The sequence below is a fragment of the Hemicordylus capensis genome, chromosome 5 (assembly GCF_027244095.1).
Source record: "Hemicordylus capensis ecotype Gifberg chromosome 5, rHemCap1.1.pri, whole genome shotgun sequence".
Lineage (NCBI taxonomy): Eukaryota > Metazoa > Chordata > Lepidosauria > Squamata > Cordylidae > Hemicordylus > Hemicordylus capensis.
This window is the reverse complement of record NC_069661.1, coordinates 5,883,723-5,903,979: the sequence shown is the minus strand read 5'-3', so window position 1 is coordinate 5,903,979 and position 20,257 is coordinate 5,883,723. Positions and strand designations below refer to the sequence as shown.

General features: G+C 44.5%; 1 protein-coding gene across 4 annotated transcripts in view; it reads left to right on the top strand.

Moving 5' to 3' along the window:
- The first annotated feature begins 1,013 nt into the window (after window positions 1-1,013).
- ATRN (attractin) overlaps window positions 1,014-20,257 on the top strand; it is a 231,788-nt gene continuing 212,544 nt past the window's right edge. For 2 of the 4 annotated variants that reach the window (XM_053252987.1, XM_053252988.1), the window contains exon 1: window positions 1,015-1,538. In XM_053252987.1, the coding sequence (XP_053108962.1) occupies window positions 1,288-1,538 (251 nt within the window). In that variant the 5' untranslated portion in view covers window positions 1,015-1,287. Of the gene's footprint in view, window positions 1,539-20,257 lie in introns of all 4 variants that reach the window. The other 2 variants (XM_053252986.1, XM_053252989.1) reach the window with 2 other exon arrangements.

Sequence of the window (20,257 nt, the reverse complement as noted above, 5' to 3'; positions counted from 1 at the left end):
CTGTAGACAGACAAGCCTACCGCTGTTCTTGCCGCTCTAGCCGTCTCCTATCTGTACGGTTCACCGTTGTCCTGCTACCTAGATACAAAATATCTAGAGTGACACAGTTCTAAATTTTCTGTTAAAAAATACGAAGCGCCTCTGACCATGATTCTCTGTAGACCCCGTAGACTTTAACTGAAATAATGAAACAAGACCTGATTAAGAAAGAACATGAATGGAAGACAAAGCTACGCAAAGAACTTAGATTTCTCCATTGGTTTCTATGATAACCTCTCACTTTTAAGTTGCTTTTGCTAATTATTTTTTTTAAAAGGTTGCTCCCAGGTCACTTGTCCGAGAGGTCTTGGAAGAGTAATGGAGAATAAAGTACGTTTGGGTTTGGAGACATTGAATAATGGAGCTCATAATTTAAGTTTATCTAGAAGGCCCGTTGTAGGAGAGGATTTTTCTTCATATATTTACATGCCTGTGAAGCCTCAAGGAGTAAAATGATGACGACTTGAACTAGGAGATACTGGATAACAGATCAAGGTATCTGTATCTTCTGTAAAGGAATGCGGCCAAAGACATTATTTGGAGAACTGGACATCTGCTGATATGAATGGACCTATTTAAAAAAGACAGCCTTTCTCCAAATGTTGTGGATCTTTATCAACATCCGTTCGTGCTTTATCATGGTTTTGTGGCGTTCCATAGTTCTGTATACTGTATTTATATATTGATGGTGACTGTATACGACAGGGGTTCTAAGCCTCGGGTTCCTAGAAGTTGTTGGACTACAACTCCCATCACCCCCATCCAAAGGCTATTGTGGCTAGGGATGATGGTAGTTGTACTCCAACAACGTCTGAGAACCCCTGGCATACAATATTGTGTGTATCGTATATGATAGATTAAATCGTCCCATTCCCCCTCCAAAATTTTGCCCCGGAAGATCCCTCCCAGGGGCAACAGGATGTGTAACTCTAGCATCTTCAGCTTCTGCGCCCTGTCCGGGATCCCCCGTCGGCCTGTGACGTCATCGGGAGTGGACGCGCGATGCCCCACCGCCGCCTCCTCAGAAGTGTTTTTGTGTCTGCGAGCGAGAGAGGAGGCAAGCAAAGGGGAGGCAGCGAGAGGCTGAGCGCCGCAGCGAGAGAGGAAGAGTGAGCCTCGCGGGCCGCCGTCGCTCCCGGGAGGCCGCGCCACTGCCGGAGCCCTCGCCGGCCACCGTCCGTCCGCGCGCTCGCGCCAGCCAGCCGCCACCGCCACCTCCTCCTCCTCCTCAGTGCTGTCCCTCAGGCGATGGAGCGGCGGAGCCGGAGGCGGCTGGGCCTGGAGGGGCGGCCGGCCTCGCTCTTGGCCGCCGCCCTCTTCCTTCTCCTCCTTCTTCTCCTGAGGGGTCCAGGCTCCGTCTCGGCGGCGGCGGCGGCGGAGGGGAAGGAGTGTGCCAAGCCGTGCGCCCACGGAGGGCGCTGCCAGCCCAGCACCGGCCAGTGCGAGTGCCAGCCCGGCTGGGTCGGGGACCAGTGCCAGCACTGCGGGGGCCGCTTCCGGTGGGTGAGGAGGGGCCAGGCGGGGCGGGGGCTTGCTCAGCTCGCTCGCGGGGCCGGAGGGGGAAGCAGCTCGGGGGTCCCGGCAGGCTGGTGGGGCTCGAGGTCGGGGCTGTTTCGTTGCGCACCCCCCTTCTACTTGATTTGTTTGTATTTGTTTAATATTGACTTAACTGCCCAGGGACTTTCTTGTATGGGGTGGTATATAAATGTACTTAAGTAAATAATAATAGATAGATAGATCAATGCATTTTTATACCACCTCATAGGCAAGGCCCTGGGTGGTTCACAATCTCAAAGACACAACAATTAAAACATTTAACACAATTTAAAACAGATAAAATCTCCAGAACAACTTTAAAACTGGAAAGTAAAAGCCTGACTAAAAAGGTATGTTTTCAGGCCTTTCTTACAAACATCTACTATATTTATATACAACTAGAGGGGTGGGGGGGTTAAAGCTGCAAATAGCAGCACTCTGTACCAGTCTTTTCTGGATCCCAGAAGAATGCAGTTAATCAAAATGAATAGTATACATGTATTGTTGATGAGCCCAGAGAAATGAAATGTGCAAGATGTTTCAGCTTCCTCTTCCTTTTGTTGTTCTGATGTTATACCATCATGATATAGCATCAAAGTAACTGATGAAGGCGAAGCCAAAATATCTTGTATGTTATACTTTTGTTATTTAGTTGACAATGAATAAATACTACTACATATAGACAAAAAAGCTGCATTATGCAAGTTCACATACTGTATACTACTAATATATTGGTATACTGCTTTTCAACAGAAGTCCTTAAAGCGGCTTACATAGAGAAAAAAATAAAAGGTTCCATCTCCCCTAGGGATGCCAATGCTAGGGATGTGCACTAACCTGTTTGGAGGCCTTTTTGCAGGCTTCTGAACAGGTTTGAACACCTGGTGGTTTGGAAAGTTCAAAGGTGGGGGGGATAACTTTAAGGGTGGTGGAGGGTGCACTCCCCCCTGCTGCCTTTATCCCGCCGGCACTCTTTTAAAAACCGGCCCGGCAGGGTGATAGCGTACCTTTCTGCTGCCCGGTCCTCTCCTCGGACCGGAAGTGACCCGCGCTTGTGCACATTGCTTGTGTGCGTGCACCGTGTGCATGCGCTTGGGTTATTTCCAGTCACTTCTGGTCTGAGGAGAGGACGGAGTGGAAGGGTGGTGAGTGCTGGCAGGGGAAACGTACGTGTGTGTGTGTGTGGGGGGGGGTAAGTGCACTCTCCCTGACCTTAGTTATCTCCGCCCCCGCCTTTGAGCCAGCCCACACCAGTTCCATGCACATCCCTAGCCAATGTTATTGGAATCTGTGCCTGGAGATCCTGCTTTTCCGCTCCAAATATTTTTCCTAGGGGCATCTCTTGCCCCTAGGAAATAATGAAATATTTTTCATTGTTTCAAGCTATTACAATTTTCAGGCTTGCTTGCTGTCAAGTGTCACCTGGAGATGGATGCTGATTCCTGGAGGCTCCAGGCCAGTCTTGCAGGGTTGGCAGCTCTGTGAAAGAGCTCTGAAGCGATGGAATGGGAGGTCCAGGGGGTGTCTGAAAGGGAGAAAAGGGTTCCAGGGCAAGGGGAAGAGCAGGGTGGAGCTATCACTATTATTAGAGTTACACCCTGCCTTTCCACCTCCAGAAAGGAGGTGCTCAAGCCAGCTTGCATAACGGGGAAGAATCAGTTTTTTCAGAAATACATTACTCCCCCATCTGCAAAATATAAGAGCAGCAATTTGATTCTAAAAAGAGCCAAGACTGAACAGAAATAACCATCTGCAACAGGAAAATTAAAAGACTTGCCAGGGGGAGGTGGGGGGGGAACCCAACTTCAGGCGACACTGAAACACTGGCAGAATAGTAGACAAATAAACCTTCCCAGGGCAGGGAGTTCCACATTCTTGGTGCCATGCCAGAAGTGGCCCTCTCCCACATCCCTGCCAACTGTGTCTCAGAAGATAAATAGACACACAAAGGACTCAACAAAATGACCTTAAAGAGTGAGCAGACTCTATGGCGGGGGAGGTGTCGCTTAGGTGTTACGGTCCTGAATTGTTTAGGACTTTATAAAGTGATCATCAGCAGTGGAAATGGACCAGTGATCAGTGCAGTTGATTCAGTGAGGGAGTAACATGCTCCCCAAACCTGGCACTGGTCAGAATTTTGTTGTTGTTGGTATTTCCCCTAAAATAGCCAGGTGTGGTCTATAAACTAGAAATAGTGCCAGCTCTGTAATGTTTGAGAGGGAGAATGCAGGTCGGGGTGGGTGGAGCATGAGCAGACACCTGGTTTTACAGTATACTTTTAAAAATGATTGTCAGGAATGAACTTAAGTGCACATCCAGAACAGAAACTGAAAATAAATGCCAAGGTCTTGGACATTGGCAAAAAGCGGGATGCACGCCAAATAGAATGTCTTGCCTTCTTTCCTCTACATAGAGTTTTGGCCATTTTTGCAGTATTAGCAGTAAGGTCTTGGACATGCCTGTAGTGTATGGGGAAGTATCTGGTTAATCTCTTGCCTTTGCTGTGAATTTGCCTGGTGACCCTTAGAGTTACTTGTTACCTGTCAGGCTCAGTTTCTTCTCCCTCTCCTGCTCCCAGCCACAGTATGAGGACAGTAATAATGACTTTGCATTACAGGGTGGTGATAAAGATCATAACAAGATAACGTATGTGGAATGCTCTTAAAGGTGTTCTGTAAATGTTCAGTATATTACGTATTAGGAAGATATGTGGGTGAGGGTGGGGGCTGAAAGAGTGTGGGAGGCAGAGCAGAGGGGTTAAAAGGTCATAATAATCCTGTTAACATATTTTGCATGTTCAAAGTGCATCAGCTGGATTATCTCGGCTATCCTTATGGGCCTGTATCATTATCTCCGTATTTCAGAGGAGGGGCTGAGGCAGAGTGACTTCCTTAAGCACATTTTGTACTCGAACAGGGAACTTAGTGGTGAATCATGGTCCTAGCCCCTATGCGGCACTAGTCTTGATGCAGGGCATGAATTGGTGGCTCAGGGTTTTCTTCCATGTTGGGGTGAAGTAGCTATGGCATGTGGGAGATTGGGCTTCTCCTGACTAAGAGGGCAGATGAGCATGAGAAAATCCTTGGGTGTAGAACTGGGCCACAGTATTATGTGTGTGGTACAGGAAATGGTGCCAGGGATTCAGTGAGCAGCTTGGCAGGCAAGTGCAGTTTAGGAGATAAATTCACATTTTTCTCTGTTGGGTCCTGCAGATGAAATGTGAAGTATATGAGTCTAGGGTGAAAACAGGATGATTGGGCCTGAGTTTGAGTTAAGAGGCACTGAAAAAAAGGGTGGAGAGTTACCACTGAGGATTCTGTTAAGGCATAAAAGAAGCATGGAGGGAAGTTGTTGTTGGTCTTTAGGGTGTGTGTAAGTGAGGGCAGTAGTAGAAAAACCCTGATGTTCTGTTTCTCTGGTGAGGGCAAATGGGTAGCAATATGCTATGATGTGGGGTTATAAGGAACTATATTGGGAAGAGAGCTGGGCTTGGGGGCTTTGATAGACATAGGAGTCCTGCGGATAGAAAACACGTGGGGGTGGCTAATCATGAAGGACCGAATGCTCTGTGTGTTAAGCACATAGAAATAACCAACCTTTTAATTTTTTTAAAAATGAGCCCCATCTGTCCACAAAATTAGTAATTTGATGGCATATTGATGACTTGAAAGGGACCATTTCTTGTTGCCATAAATTTCTCTGCTGGGTGGTGATTGTGACTCCTGCCTGTGGCTTCCAGTGGCATCTGGTGGACCACTGTGCGAAACAGGATGCTGGACTAGATGGGCTTCCTTGGGCCTGATCCAGCAGGGCTGTTCTTATGTTCTTATAACTCTCCAGAGGTGAACAGATGAGAGGTTGTTTACTTCTCTCACTCTCCAAGCTTAAAGTGGAGGGATGAGGGAGTTATCTCACTTGAGTTCGGGTGAGAGATTGTTTTGAAGTTGAACGAGGCAAAGTTGGTGGAGCTGAGGTTTGCATGTGTGAGCAGCAAGGTACCAGGATGAGAAAAGGGCTCAAGATGGCATTGGCTGGGGAAGACGTGCTGGATCTGCATCCAGTGGTACTGCAGGTGTTGGGCCTGGCTTGGTAGACACAGTGAGGTGGGCTGGTTGATTGGGCTTGAGAATTTCATAAAGACTGGGTGAAGGCGAGTCAGAAGTGAGTGGCACCTGTTAGTGGTCTCTGTGCAATAGAAACAGAAGGAAAAGCCAGCCCCAATTCTAGAGAGCCAGCATAGCATAGTGGTTAGAGTGTTGGACTAGGACTGGGAAGACCCGAGTTTGAATCCCCATTCAACCATGAAACTCACTGTGTGACTCTGGGCTAGTCATGTATCTCTCAGCCTAACCTACCTTGCAGGGTTGTTGTGAGGATAAATATAACCATGTATACCGCTCTGAGCTCCTCGGAGAAAGATCAGGATATAAGTGTAAAAATAAATAAAAAATAAGATGCAGGGAGGCAGAAGGAGTGGTACGTTTGTGGGATTCTGTGGATAGCAGGAAAATGAATGATGGGCCTTCTGAATTCTCTGTGCAGAAGGGCAACTGTGCTGTATTTGTCAAGTGCTGTGTGCATTTGGTTCTTCTGGGGTGGTCAGTTTATGATTTAATAAAGCATTGACTCAGTATGACTAGAAAATGGTCAAATATGAGGGCTCAATGAATGTATAGCCAATGTTGCTAGGATAGGAAGAGTTGATCGTTGCCCTGTGGAGATGGTGAAGAGACTGAGTTTCCTGGAAGCATTTGAGTAGAGCAGTTTACCTTGTTTCAAGCAGTAGATTTAAACAGAAAAGATTTCAAAACAAATCACACCACACCACTTTGGCCATATGAACAGTTCAGCAATGGACTGTGCCGCTGAGGGAGGCTGAGGAATCTCTCTTCTTTGTGGCATTCAAGAGAGGCTGGACTTGAATCTTTTGCAGATGCTTTATGCGTTTGATAATCTGTCTTTGGGCTCAGACTCGATGATTGATTGGATTCTCTTCCCCATGCATAATAAACCATATCTGTGATTCACCAGCCTAAGAGAAAGGGAGGGGAGTGTGTTGGGAATGGAGTCCTCCTTCCACTTTCATGACTGCTTGTCTGGAGAGTGAGGTAATGGTGTCCTGACCAGGCTTCCATCAGCTTGGCTCACTAGGGTCAATGCATGACTGAGGCTTTTCTCAGATGCATGAAAGGAAATGGAGCAGTGCAGCATATGGTGGTAGTAGTACAGTGTGCTGACATGCTTGGGATTATTTGGGGTGGGCCAGCTAAGGAGTGAGCAGTTATCCAATATAGGTATGAAGGCCTGGTTCCCTTGGGTAGCTTGTGGTTTCAGAGAGGTGTGTGTTGATAAGGTCAGGGTTGGATGTGCAGGGAAAGTTGGCTTGTTTTGGGCATCAGGCTGTCATGGGCAAGATGGACCTGTAACACGGGAGTGAGATCATCAAAAGGATTTGTTTTTGTATATCTCTGGGTCTTCATTCTCCATTTGGTCTTGGTCTGGGATAATAAAACAAGTGTCCTTTGTATGTATGTGTATTGGTGGGTGTGTGCATGCTAATCTTCATCACAACATCTGATGAAGTAGGCTGTAGCCTACCAAAGCTCACACCACAATAAGATTTGTCACAAGACTCATTGTGTTGTAGGGTAAGATCATATCAGAAACAGTTGGCAAGCCTTTCTTCCCTAAGGACCAGCAGAGGGTTGGAAGGACAGTGCAGTGTCTGTCTGTATTAGTGGGGAAGACATACTGAAGCATGAATAGGCTTGTGGTTCAGAGGTCAGGATGATGATGATGGGTTTTACTTGAACACCATGTATCTGTTATCCTGGGACAGCAGGCATGTCTTATGTGGGTGAAATAGTTGTTGCAAAGGGGGTGGACAATGGGTGGTGCTGGTCAGAAATGGCTTGGGAGTCCACTTGTTCTCTCCAGTATTAAAAAATGGTTTTGTGGAGTGCTGGCTTCATTGGAAAGGTGAAATCGGAGTATCTGTGGTGCAGTGAATTGTGCCACAAAAATGAAAATGAACACAAGTTCTGAAAATGAACTTGTGTCCCTGCACAGGAATTCCATCACTGGGGTTTGTTACACACAGATGTGTGTGCGTGTGCGCACGTGTGTGTGTGTGTGCGCATGCCCATGTGTGCAGAAAAGCCTAGTTTATACCGCATTCCCCTTTGGGTCCTAGTGTGAACTGATTACTTGTCAGAGAGGTTTGTCGTTACACTATATGCAACAAGTGTTGTGATTTACTTGTGGACTGTTGTCTGTTGCAGAGTTAAAGTTGATTGTGGAAGTGATTGCTTTAATATCCAGGCAGTATTACAAAAGCCGCTTTTAATGGCAGTGGAAATGGCAGGTGTCTTTCTTGTTCATGACTAATACAGCTGAGTAACAAAGCATGCATGTGGGATGTTTTGATTTTAGCAATTTGCATTTTACTTTAGGATACAATTCTACTGTCAGAACTTCCCTACGTATTGATACTCTTCTGTTCTGGTGCACTTGGTGGCTTTTGTTGTACATAGATATGATGGCAGTAGCCCTGGAGGTTACATGAAGGACTATGTGGTTACTACTAGGAAGATGTATTTAATTCATTTGCCATCTTCTCATGAATAGTAAAGTACCATTCAGCTATTAAAAACTTGGAGGCAGTTCACACTTTATGGAGGCAGTCATGTATTCATCATGTTTCCATTGTCGCTTGTGGGTGTGAAGGAGAGGAGAAACACAGTAGGCACACATTAGGGAGTTGTGGCCAGTCGTGGCTGCCTGGTGTGTGTGTGTGTGTGTGTGTGTGTGTGTTTGTACCACCCCTTCATACTGAACTTGTGGGGAACATTGGTGTGAACGTAGCAGCATGGCTGAAGATACACAGTGTGAATCAGATTTAAGCAGGGCCATTGATTTAAATAAGTGTTTTAAGTTTCCTTGATTTAAATTGCCATGAAAAAGGATTTAAATTTGAATTAAAGTTCGAAATTAAAAATGAGAACTTTCTGTAGTTCCCAAGCTAGCTGATTGCAATAACAATTAAACATATACAGTAAAGCCTTTATATAACCTTCAGCCATGATGCTGCATGCATGCCTTTTTGTGCTGCAGAAATGTCTGCTTAGAATCAAGAAACTGGTGCTCTCTGCCCGTGTAAGGATACGAAACAAGATCATTTAGTTGAAAGTAAAAGTCACAATCTTATGTGCACTTATTTGTAAGTAAATGCTATTGAACAAAGTTAGACTTGCTTCTGAGTAAAGCTGCCTGGGATAAGGCTGTAACAAGCATCTAGAGCATGGCTGCACAAATTGGACTCACCTGCAAATGCTGGACTATAGCTCCTGTCATCCCTGACTATTGGTCACTGTGGCTGGGGATGATGGGAGTTGCAGTCCAACAGCTGAAGATGTACAACCCTGATCTAGAGCTTTCGAGAAGCAAAAGGGTGGTTGTTACTGTGTGAGATAGTGTATCTCCATGAGATAGAAACGAAAGGCCTATGCCATCTGATAGAGTCATCGATATTCATAATCTGAGAACTGAAAACTTTGCAGTAGTAGAGCTCTGGTAGTTGGAGAGCATGCAATAGAAGTACAAGAACATCCATGTAGATTGAGTGGATTGTCTTGGTGAGAAGTAATTGGCAGTGTGCTGCTTATTGCAACACTTCTATGTGAGGGCAGGCGCTGGTGGCGAAAGCAATTTCCCTTTTGTTGACTGTGCTTTCCTTTTGCAGTCCCAAAGTATTGCATAAAGTATTGTGTAGCACCTTGGGGTCTTGAAATTGAATGCAAGTCCCATGTTTGGGATGATCTCCTGTGTGTGTGTACACTTGCAAATCCTTGCTTTTTGTATGCCATTACATGCCTGAGGCTCTAGTTGGTGGTACACTTTTGCAAGGAAGTCCCACTCTACTTGGCAGAACTTGCTTCTTAGTAAAGAAATACAGGATTGAGCTGCAGCTTGCTTACATGGTTTCTTTTAGCAATAGCAATAGCAATAGCACTTACATTTATATACCGCTCTATAGCTGGAAGCTCTCTAAGCGGTTTACAATGATTTAGCATATTGCCCCCAACATTCTGGGTACTCATTTTACCGACCTCGGAAGGATGGAAGGCTGAGTCAACCTTGAGCCCCTGGTCAGGATCGAACTTGTAACCTCCTGGTTACAGGGCGGCAGTTTTACCACTGCGCCACCAGGGGCTCTTTGTACATGAAAGCCTCATCACTAATGAAAGAAATGTATGAGGTGCAACTATCTCTGGGGAGAACATTGCTAAATTCCAGTGTGGAATTACAGGGTATTTTAAAGGAAGGGGAAAATAACTTTCATTGAGTTAGTGGAAGTAGTTACAGATGAATATTATACTGCTCCTTTGGCCAAACTATGCTGAGAGTCTTGTATTTTAAATAAAACAAAATCTAATTTCAGGCTCAGAATATGGTTGTGGATCATTAGTGGAATAAAATAATTTGGGCACCAACTGCAATAAATTGGACTCTCTTATAACCCGAACAAGCACTAAACATTTGGGTATTAAAACATAAAGATGGCAAAAGCTTCTTGCAGCTTTGCTGCTTTAAGGGGCACTGGCTCTTCTTCTAGGCAGACTGTGGCACAGGAAGCCTGAGATAGCCTCTTATGCAGATGTTCTCAGGATGGGGAAGCGGTATTCTGGGAGAGGATGTTTAACCCGTTCCTTGCTTGCCCTTCCCCCAGGATAGATTTAAAATTCTCCCCCAGTCTTCAAATCAGCCATGTGAGATTGTCAGTCAGTTTTTTTTTAAATGCAGGAGAGCCCAATCATAAATCTTCTTTGTTGCATCTAGCTTGTCCCATTGTCTCAGGGGCTCTAACATTTCATTGGCACTGAATAACATTCATGCATGCAGTTTGTTTACCTTACGGAATGCTTTCTCACACATCTGATTTTTATGATGTGTGTGTCTGAACTCATACATATTACAAAAATACAGCAACTTGTCTTTGTCTTTGGGTTCTTTAAAAAAAAATCTAATCTTTGTTGCTTGTAGTTGTGGTAGATAGCAAATGGTCCAGCAGAACTGTGACCTTTTAAAAACTAACTTGTGTTCTTTGAGGCAGAAAGCTTCGAACTGTGTTATGTGTATAGTTTCTCCTGTTCTAGATTTACCTCCACTCCAGATCTTGTCACGCTTAATAAGGCACTAGTCACCGAGGCTGCAGTTTTCTGTGTCAGCCCTTGTTCTCTAAGCTTTCTGGATAGTGATAATGTTTAAAATATTATATGCTGCTTTTTTCAGCAAAAAGTTCATATATTAGTTTGCATAGCAAAAGGAATGGGAAGATGGTTCCCTGTCCAGAAGGGGCTCATAATCTAAAAATAAACACAAAGGAAGACACCAGCAACAGCTACTGGAGAGAGACCATGCTGGGTGGAATAGGGACAGTTGCTTCTTCCTGTGCTAAATATGAGAGCCACCACTTTAAAAGGTGGCGCTTGGCCCAGTTAGTAGGGGCTACCTATGCCTGAACACAATTGCCAGGAGGAGCCTTGACCAAAATCTTCAGTTTTAATCCAGTGCACATTTCTCCCATTCAGTTTAGGTAATTTTCTTTTATGTTAGTGTAGTGGCTTAAAGAGTTGTTGGAAAAGAGTGCATGGGAGTCAAAGTGTACCCTTTAGTGCAAGGTTGCCAGTTCTCATTATCCATCTTGGGCAGATCCTGGTTCATGTTTCAGCATGCACACGGCTCTCAAGAGCCAGCGTGGTGTAGTGGTTAGAGTGCTGGACTAGGACCGGGGACACCCGAGTTCAAATACCCATTCAGCCATGATACTTGCTGGGCCAGTAACTTCAGTGTCACTTCCAGTGACTCTGGGCCAGTCACTTCACTCTCAGCCTAACCTACTTCACAGGGTTGTTGTACTACATTCTTGAGTTTCTCTTTCACACCACTCTGGGCTCCTTGGAGGAAGAGCGGGATATAAAATGGGAAAAAAAATAAAAAAATAATAATCTGTAATCTCAGAAAGGACAGCATTCAGTACACTCCTTCTGGCTGAGTCTCTGAGCGAAGGCCTTTGTGCTGAGCAGAGCACAACTGGTGAATCCCTTCCATGCATTAGCCAAGGAGAGGAGATCTACTCTTGTGGTAGCAAGCATGACTTGTCCTCTTAGCTAAGCAGGGTCCATCCTGGTTGCATTTGAATGGGAGACTTGATGTGTGTGAGCACTGTAAGATATTCCCCTCAGTGGATGGAGCCGCTATGGGAAGAGCAGAAGTTTCCAAGTTCTTTCCCTGGCAGCATCTCCAAGATAGGGATGAGAGAGATTGGGACGAAAAACCTGACTTCAAGTATCTGATGATGGGACCTGAGCTGTCGGTGACTGACCAAGAGAGGGATCTTGGAGTCATGGTGGACAGCTCATTGAAAGTGTCGATTCAATGTGTGGCAGCTGTGAAAAAGGCCAATTCCATGCTAGGGATCATTAGGAAGGGGATTGAAAATAAAACGGCTAATATTATAATACCCTTATACAAAATTATGGTGCGGCCACACCTGGTGTACTGTGTACAATTCTGGCTACCACGTCTAAAAAAGGACATTGTAGAACTGGAAAAGGTGCAGAAGAGGGCAACCAAGATGATCAGGGACCTAGAGCACCTTCCTTATGAGGCAAGGCTACAGCAGCTGGGGCTATTTAGTTTAGAAAACAGACAATTGCAGGGAGACATGATAGAGGTCTATAAAATCGTACATGGTGTGGAGAAAGTGGATAGAGAGAAATTCTTCTCCCTCTCACATAACACTAGAACCAGGGGTCATCCCATGAAATTGATTGCCAGGAAATTTAGGACCAACAAACAGAAGTACTTTTTCACACAATGCATAATCAACTTGTGGAATTCTCTGCCACAAGATGTGGTAACGGCCAACAGCCTGGATTGTTTTAAGAGGGGTTTGGATAACTTCATGGAGGAGAGGTCTGTCTACTAGTCGGAAGACTATAGGCCACCTCCAGCCTCAGAGGCAAGATGCCTCTGAATAACAGTTGCAGGGGAGTAACAGCAGGAGGGAGGGCATGCCCTCAACTCCTGCCTGTAGGCTTCCAGTGGCATCTGGTGGGCCACTGTGTGAAACAGGATGCTGGACTAGATGGGCCTTGGGCCTGATCCAGCAGGGCTGTTCTTATGTTCTTATTCCTGCATGCAAGCTTGGAGATGCTGCTGCCAGTCTGTGAAGAAAATACTGAGCTAGATAGACCAATGGTTTGACTTAGTATATGGCAGCTTTCTATGTTCCTATGTAGGTCTGGGAATGCCTGAAAGAAAGATACCTTGTGTCTGTAAGCCACAGTTAAAGTCTCTCTGCTTGCTTTCTGTCTAGTCTACCCACACTGTCTTAATAGCCATTTTGGAAGAATTGCTTGTCCTTGCACAGTGTTACCCTACAATTGTTCATCTCAGATTGTTGCAGTTTGGATGGTCTTGAGTGATCCAGTGTTCCCTCTTAATTTATTTTCATTTGTGTGGGTTTGTTCTGGGTGGCAGTATCAAAGCAGTGTGTGCACCTGTGCACTCAGAATGAGGCCTTCCTGATTCAACCTGAGCATGATCTAAAACTGAGTGGACACAAAAACCTGTGTGTGTGTGCGCACGTGCATATGTGCATGCCTTAGTGGGAACACTGGTAATATCCTGGTGAAATGCCTGTGAATGGTGTGCTTTCAGCCTTCCTGGCTGATTCTGCACCTCTGGAAGTATACAGTTGGAAATGGTGTATTTAGGGGAATCATAATAAAACCACTGATATGTTCCTTTTTTATTGTGCTGGAGACAGTAATGCTTGTACCTTCTTTGAGTTCGCGTCAAGAGGAAACATGGTAGGTGGAGCAGTGGGCTGACAAACATCGTAATTCCCTTCTGCGAATTAAGGTCACTGCCATCCAGTGTCAGACTGTTGCACAGACAGCCTTAAGTAAAGCATTTTACAGTTCCTGTTCTCATAACAAGCTTCTCTTGTCACCAGCTGCTCCTAGCTGTCTGACTTCACGTTTTTGGTGCCTGCAATTAATTTTGATCCTCTATCTTTTTCTTGCTCTCATTCTCTTTTCATCTACTATATCCTCAAAAGCAAAATTCCCCAAACCAAACTTCAAAGAGATAGTGTATTCTGAACTTCCAAAGTACAGTGTGGGCGTATTCATACAATACTCTATGGTTAGGAGTTATGTACTTGATGATATTATAATGTGGTAAAGTTTGTCATGGTGCAAACATCTGTGACTTGGTTTATTTATTTTATTTATTGTTGCATTTATATACTGCCTTTTGTTAAAAGACAACCCCAAGGCGGTTTACAAAAGTTAAAACATACAATAAAAAGGCAATAAAACATCAAGCTAAAAATTAAAAAATAAAAACATATAAAATACAGGCATAAAAACAATACAACAGATAAAAACACACAGAAGCAGCAGTAAAAACGATTATGTAAAAGCCTAGGTAAAAAGCCAAGTCTTAACAAGAAAAGATTTAACAAGAAAAGGTTCCAAGAAAGATTTCAAGCCAATAGCAGTTCATTCCGAGTTAGACCAATAGTCTACCTAGTCTGATGATGCTGGCAACCAGGAATCCAACAAGCAAGGAACGATGGTGACATCTGCCTCCTGTGCAGATTCAGTAGTCGGAGACCAACTGTGAACAGTAGGCCTGTGCAACTATTCAGCTCCAAGTACCTGAAGCGAAGAATCGGCACAGGCTTCTTTGCAAATGCAGAGGCAACCATTCCTGCTGGTCGTCTCAGTGCAGTGTTGCATTTTCCCAGTGCTGGTGGGGCCCCTTAAAGAGACTTGGAGCCTTCCTGAGCCCCAGTGACATCTGGGAGGTAGAGTCCTTTCCATCTACATGGGGAAAGCTCTGGAAAGAAGATGTCACTGGGGCTCCACTGGTATTGGAGAACATGCAGCAGTGTGTGGAGGTGTCCAGCAGGAGCAGCTGCCTTCATGTGGTGCCAGGAGGACTCTGTTAATTATTGGCACAGTCCGGGTGAACAGGAGTGTTGACCCACATTCTAGTGTTCTGAAAGAGGATAATGTTTCTCTCTGCTGTTCACAATTCATGAATTTCTGGATGTATGAACTAGCCTTTTATTCAGTCACCCTGTTGGTCCATCTAATTCAGTTTTGCTCACCCCGAGTGGCAGGAGCTCTCCAGAGTCTGAAGTGGGTTTCCCCCCAGTCTTAGCTGGAGATGCTGCTAAGGAAGGAGCCTGACAATTTCTGCAAGCAAAGCAGGTGTTCTACCATCCTTTCTGTGTTGTCTGCTGCATTCACTTCTTTAAATCGACCTCTTTACAACTTTCTTTGTACTGAAAATGGTTTTTGTTTACTTACTTTTTTTTAAATCCCACTCTTCCTCCAAGGAGCTCGGAGGTATTACATGGATTCTTTGGGGCAGGGACCTCTCAGTTGCCAATGTGTTAAGCGTTATACACACAATATAAAGAAAATACGCCTTTGTGTAGTTGCAGCTAGTATTCTTTATCTCCATATTCTATTTTGTACTTGGTGCACCTGATGTGAAAATACTCATGGTTGTGGAAAACGATCTTGACTACCACAAATGCAATATGTTACCTCAGAGGTAATGATTCAGGTTTGTAAATTACCCCTTGCCTGGTTGTCTGTGACAAACAAGGATTGGCTTCAGGTGACCATACTGGGAAACATTTATAAATGGAAATAGAATTGGTTTGTTGGTTCCTTTCAGCCATCAGTGTGCCGTAAATGACTAATGTCACTGTTTGTGGGCCGGCAAGCTTGTAAAAGTTTCTGAAGGGAATCTTTGCAAGTCAGGCATGCATCTTGGAATCGATTGCATAATAGATCACTTTTTGCAAGACATCTACTTTCATCTGTGTTGTGAAGTACTCAGTGTATTGTTGGTTGCTTATAGCTAATATTTATCTACATTTGTATCCCGCACTATACAACATGGTCTCAGAGTGGGTTACAGTGATTAAAACACTTGAACAACATGCAGAAATTCTAAACATTAACCTATGAAACCCAACAAAATGATTAAAACAACCTAGTGGAAGAAACAACCCTACCTTGAGCCAAAGGCCAGGGTGAAGAGGTGCGTCTTCTCCAGCCATTGGGAAATGTCTGATGAAGGAGCCTGGCACACCTCAGCGGGAAGGTTTTATGAGCTTATAGTAGGATTTCCCCCCTTTTGATGGAAGGCTGTAATATAAACAGTTGTAATGTGTTAGTCTGCAAGCAAAACACTCCTAAATCTTTCCTGAAATACTATCGCTACACAATGATGTTTGTAATTATTGTCCTCAGTAATTATCAACTATGTAGAGAAATGTCTTTACTCTTCAGTTGGCTGTACGAACTCCTGTTTGAAAGATCCAAGACTTGAGGTGAATGTCAGTGCTCACTGTATTTTGTCAAGAAATACTGCTGCATAAATTCTGGCCTATAAAGAAACTGACAGTTAACATTCAGGGTGAGGTCTGCTGCAGATGTCATTGAGTTGTTGGTTCCCTGATTCCTGAACGCACTCTGCTGTGTGAAGCAGAGACTTCTGATTAAAAAATCCTATTCTGTAAACAAAACTCTGCAGAAGCCAGAAGAGCTTTGAAAAATCCCTAGGGCCTATTCACTGAGCAATAGAGGGTGGCACTTAAGTAAATAAAACATTTCAACCCTGTGCGTGGCTGATAGTAAGAAGCATGAGGTTGATTTCTAACAAAGATTTAAGCAAATTTCTAAGAATTGAAAATAGTTTTTGAGCCCAGCCCAAACCAGGGAGTAGGCACTCTTCCTTGGTGAATCTGAGATGTTCCTGTGGGCTTTTCCATGCTAAGAAGTCCCATAGGGTAGGCCCATTTAGGAGTGAAACTGCCTAGTGTCTTAACGGTTTCCAACAGTGCTTATGTTGCTGATGAAACTGCCATGGTAATGCCTTGCACTTGTCGTATTTCCTCTTAGTAGGAGACCCTCTGGTCAAAAGTGGTTTAGGGAGTAGCAGAAGCAAACAAACAGGACATCTTTCCTTATTTACCCCAGTACTGCTAATGTACAGTACAGCACCAATACTTGAGATTTTTTCATCAAAATAGATTTTCTTTTCCACCCTGCAGCTCCACAGTTGCTCTGCAGACACTTCTTGGGGCAAGTGGCTTCAAAGTTGCCTCTCTGAACAGGCAAGGGAGCTGTGCATTCTACAGCTCTGTGCTTCTGTGAGTTTCTGATACCCACAAAAACTGAAATCCTGGCCGGAAGTGCCCATGGCTGTTCAGTGCTGCTGCCGCAGCCGAGCAGCCTCCAGTGGCTGCCTCTGTCATGAACATATATACTCAAAGCTAGTGAATGTAAATTCTCTCTCCACGATATAGCTTAATTTATTTTTGGCATTTATATAACCACTGCTAACTGGGCTAAGAGGCACCTGTCCTGCCCCATCACACCATCTCTCCAGTAGTTGTCGCTGGTGTATTTCTTTTTAGACTGGGAGCCATTTCAGGCAGGGAGTCATTTTTCAAAATTTCTTTTGTTTTTGTTATGGCAATCACTTTGATAATGTTTTTCGTTGCATCATTAAAAACCTGTGCAGTAAGCAACAAAAAGACTCTGTAAGAGCTAGATCTTAACATGTTGCACTCTTAGGTTAAGTCATCTGATTGGCTGTGTGGAGAATACAGACAGAGTACATGACCTTAGTTCAGGGGTGGGCAAACTTGGCCCTCTAGCTGTTGTTGAACTACAGTTCCCAGCATCCCAAGGTGGCTGGGGATGATGGGAGCTGCGGTTCAACAACAGCTGGAGGGCCAAGTTTGCCCGTCACTGCTCTAGTTGTTCAAGCCTCTGTCCCCTGCGATTACTCCTGAAAGGATTTTTACTGCCATCATCGACCATTTACAGGCAGGCTGGCCACCTGTGCCTGCCTGAATCTGCCCAAACACTCAAGGGAATGTTCAGGAATTATACTGGCATTCCCCAAAACCTTGGAATTCCCATTCCCCCCTTCCCTTACTTCTAAGAGCAAACATCAAACAGAAATCTGTCCCCTGTTGTCTTGTTGCCCCAGAGGCAAGAAGATAGGGAAATTCTGAGTCACTAGATTATTGAGGTGTAATGGTGTAGCGGGGAAGTGAATTGACTAACAAGCAGAAGGTTGCCGGTTTGAATCCCCACTGGTATGTTTCCCAGACTATGGGCAACACCTATATCAGGCTGCAACGATATAGGAAGATGTTGAAAGGCATCATCTCATACTGCATGGAAGATGGCAATGGTCAGCCGCCCCTGTATTCTACCAAAGAACCACAGGGCTCTGTGGATGCCAGAAGTCGACACCGACTCGATGGCACACTTTACCTTTTAAAGGACTCGATGCATGAGAGGAAAACCTTGGCCTCATTCTTTGAATCAGGTCAGCAATCTGCAGAGAAAGGTGTCACTCCATTTGTGTCCATGACCTGCATCCATTTGCATCCTCCATTTGTATCCATGTCTCTTAGTGCCACCAAATGGCCAGGGTGAAATCTGCAGTGTGAAATCCATAAGGCATATGTGTTTATCTCACCTTCGGAAAATGAAGTCTTAAAGACACAATTGTGACAGAATGAAAATTTTGGCCATTGGTCTCAGACGTTTCTCCACAGGCTGTGTTGGTGTCTCCTCCCTTCAGAACAAGATGGTCCTGGTAGCTCTTTGGTGGCAGTTGGGGAAGGGAGAAGCCAGCTCAGCTAGGACATGTGAGGGTTACCCTTTTCTGCCTACATGCAGCGTTGAAGGATGGATGCTTCAGCGCCTCTCAATGTGTGCTGATATATGAAATGATTATTTTAATCCTCCATTATTGGCCAAGAACAGGATCAGGTGGTAGCGTCTGAGTACAAGATGGAGCTGTTATTTTGTTCAAGATTTAGATTTGCTGCCGGAAGCCTCAGATTACAGGTGCTTGTTCTTGTTCCTTGGAAGTTTAGCCTCTCAGTCTTCGCCCTTTATGATGTCCTGAAGCTCTCTCACCTCTCCCCACCTCCCACCGATTTGCAACCTCTCCACTGTCTCCAATCTTCCATGTTGCTTTCCCAGTTTTTGCTAACTAAAAGCTAATTGAAGAACAAGTTAAAGCAACTTCTGCAGGTAGAGCTACATATCCTGCATGTTAACCTGTGACATGTCTCCTCCTCGCCCTGCCCAACTGGCAGAATTATGAATGCAGAATCCAGGTTTGCGTGGCAGAGAACCTGTGTAACTCGCTGTCTAAACAGGGAAGGTGTAAGAAACAAAACAAAACAGAACTGGTGTTGACATTTACTTTGGTGTTTGGGTGAGAAAGGACCTAGCGTCTATCTACTATATCCAAGTGGTGAAATTTGAGACTCTAATGGACAGAACCAGAGCAGCTGTAGGCGAGTGGGTACCAGCAGATTTGAGGTGACCTGCAGATACATTCGTGTTCAAAAAAATCTGAAGGGAAAAAACCCATAAGGGGGCCAAACCCATCTGTCCCCACAAAAGCCCTCATGTAAGTAAATAGGATAGAATGTTTTGGAGCTCAGGCAGTTAATAGGTAACAGAGGAGCAGATGGACGAAGGTAATGGAACCCTAGGGTGAGGAGGGCTTGAACAAAAAGAGCAGGACATTGATCAGCTTGAGGAACTTTCTCTCAAGCTGTGTGAATATCTTTTTGTTATCTTACCAGCCATTTCACAGCTTTGTATTTCTGAGGGGAAGGACTTTGAAAGGGACCTGGTACTGAGCACTGCTCCTTCCACAAAAACACCCAGAGAAAAAAAAGTTTTATATGAAATAACACCCAAGTTAGAGCAGGCATTCCTGTGTGTGTTGCTAACTTCTGTTGTTTCACCATGCTCGGCCACAGACTCAGAGAACACTTGCACTCCAGGGATACACTGCAGTATTCTGTTGCAGGTCCATTTTTGTGTCTCCTGTCTGTGATAGCGTATGAGCTTCTTCTAGGCAGGCACTGGTGTTGTGCACAAGTTGTGTCTGATTCAAATACTGTATTTACTTGAATCCAAGACTTGCTTTTTACCAAGTGCTTTGATGTTAGAAACCAGAGGGTCCTCTTAAATTCAGAGTCCACTTCCTTTTGGGCAGTTATAGATACAACCTGTATTTAACCGCTACTTTTAAAGGGTCTCGTCTTAAATTCAGAGTCGTCTTGTATTTAGGTAAATATGGTTTACTTTCAGTGGAATGCAGTTGTTAATGGAGATTGCCTGGTACCTTAGGCAATACATAGTTTGCTTTGATTAGGGCCTTGTACTTATGTTTGTAGTTGCCAGCTGTCCTTAATATAATAAAGGTGGAAATTAACCTCTGTTAGATCCTCTTCAGGGAGAAATATGTTTGTAACTATTCATATATAAGAGGATAGTTAATTTCATCAACATCAACTTAGAGCAGTAATGGGGAAACTTGGATTTCATCTGGAGCTTGTACATTTATTGCAGAGTACAATATACTACTGCTTATGCCTTTCATCTGGTGGGCTGTTGTACAAATAACATCTTTATCCAGGGGAAGGGTCTTAACCGTTGATGTGAGTTGGCAGCAATTGAATTGGAATGTTCAGGTGGAACATTCACCTGGAATGTTCAGGTGGTTGCTTCAGAACTTGGCCCAGTAGTCTGTTAATACA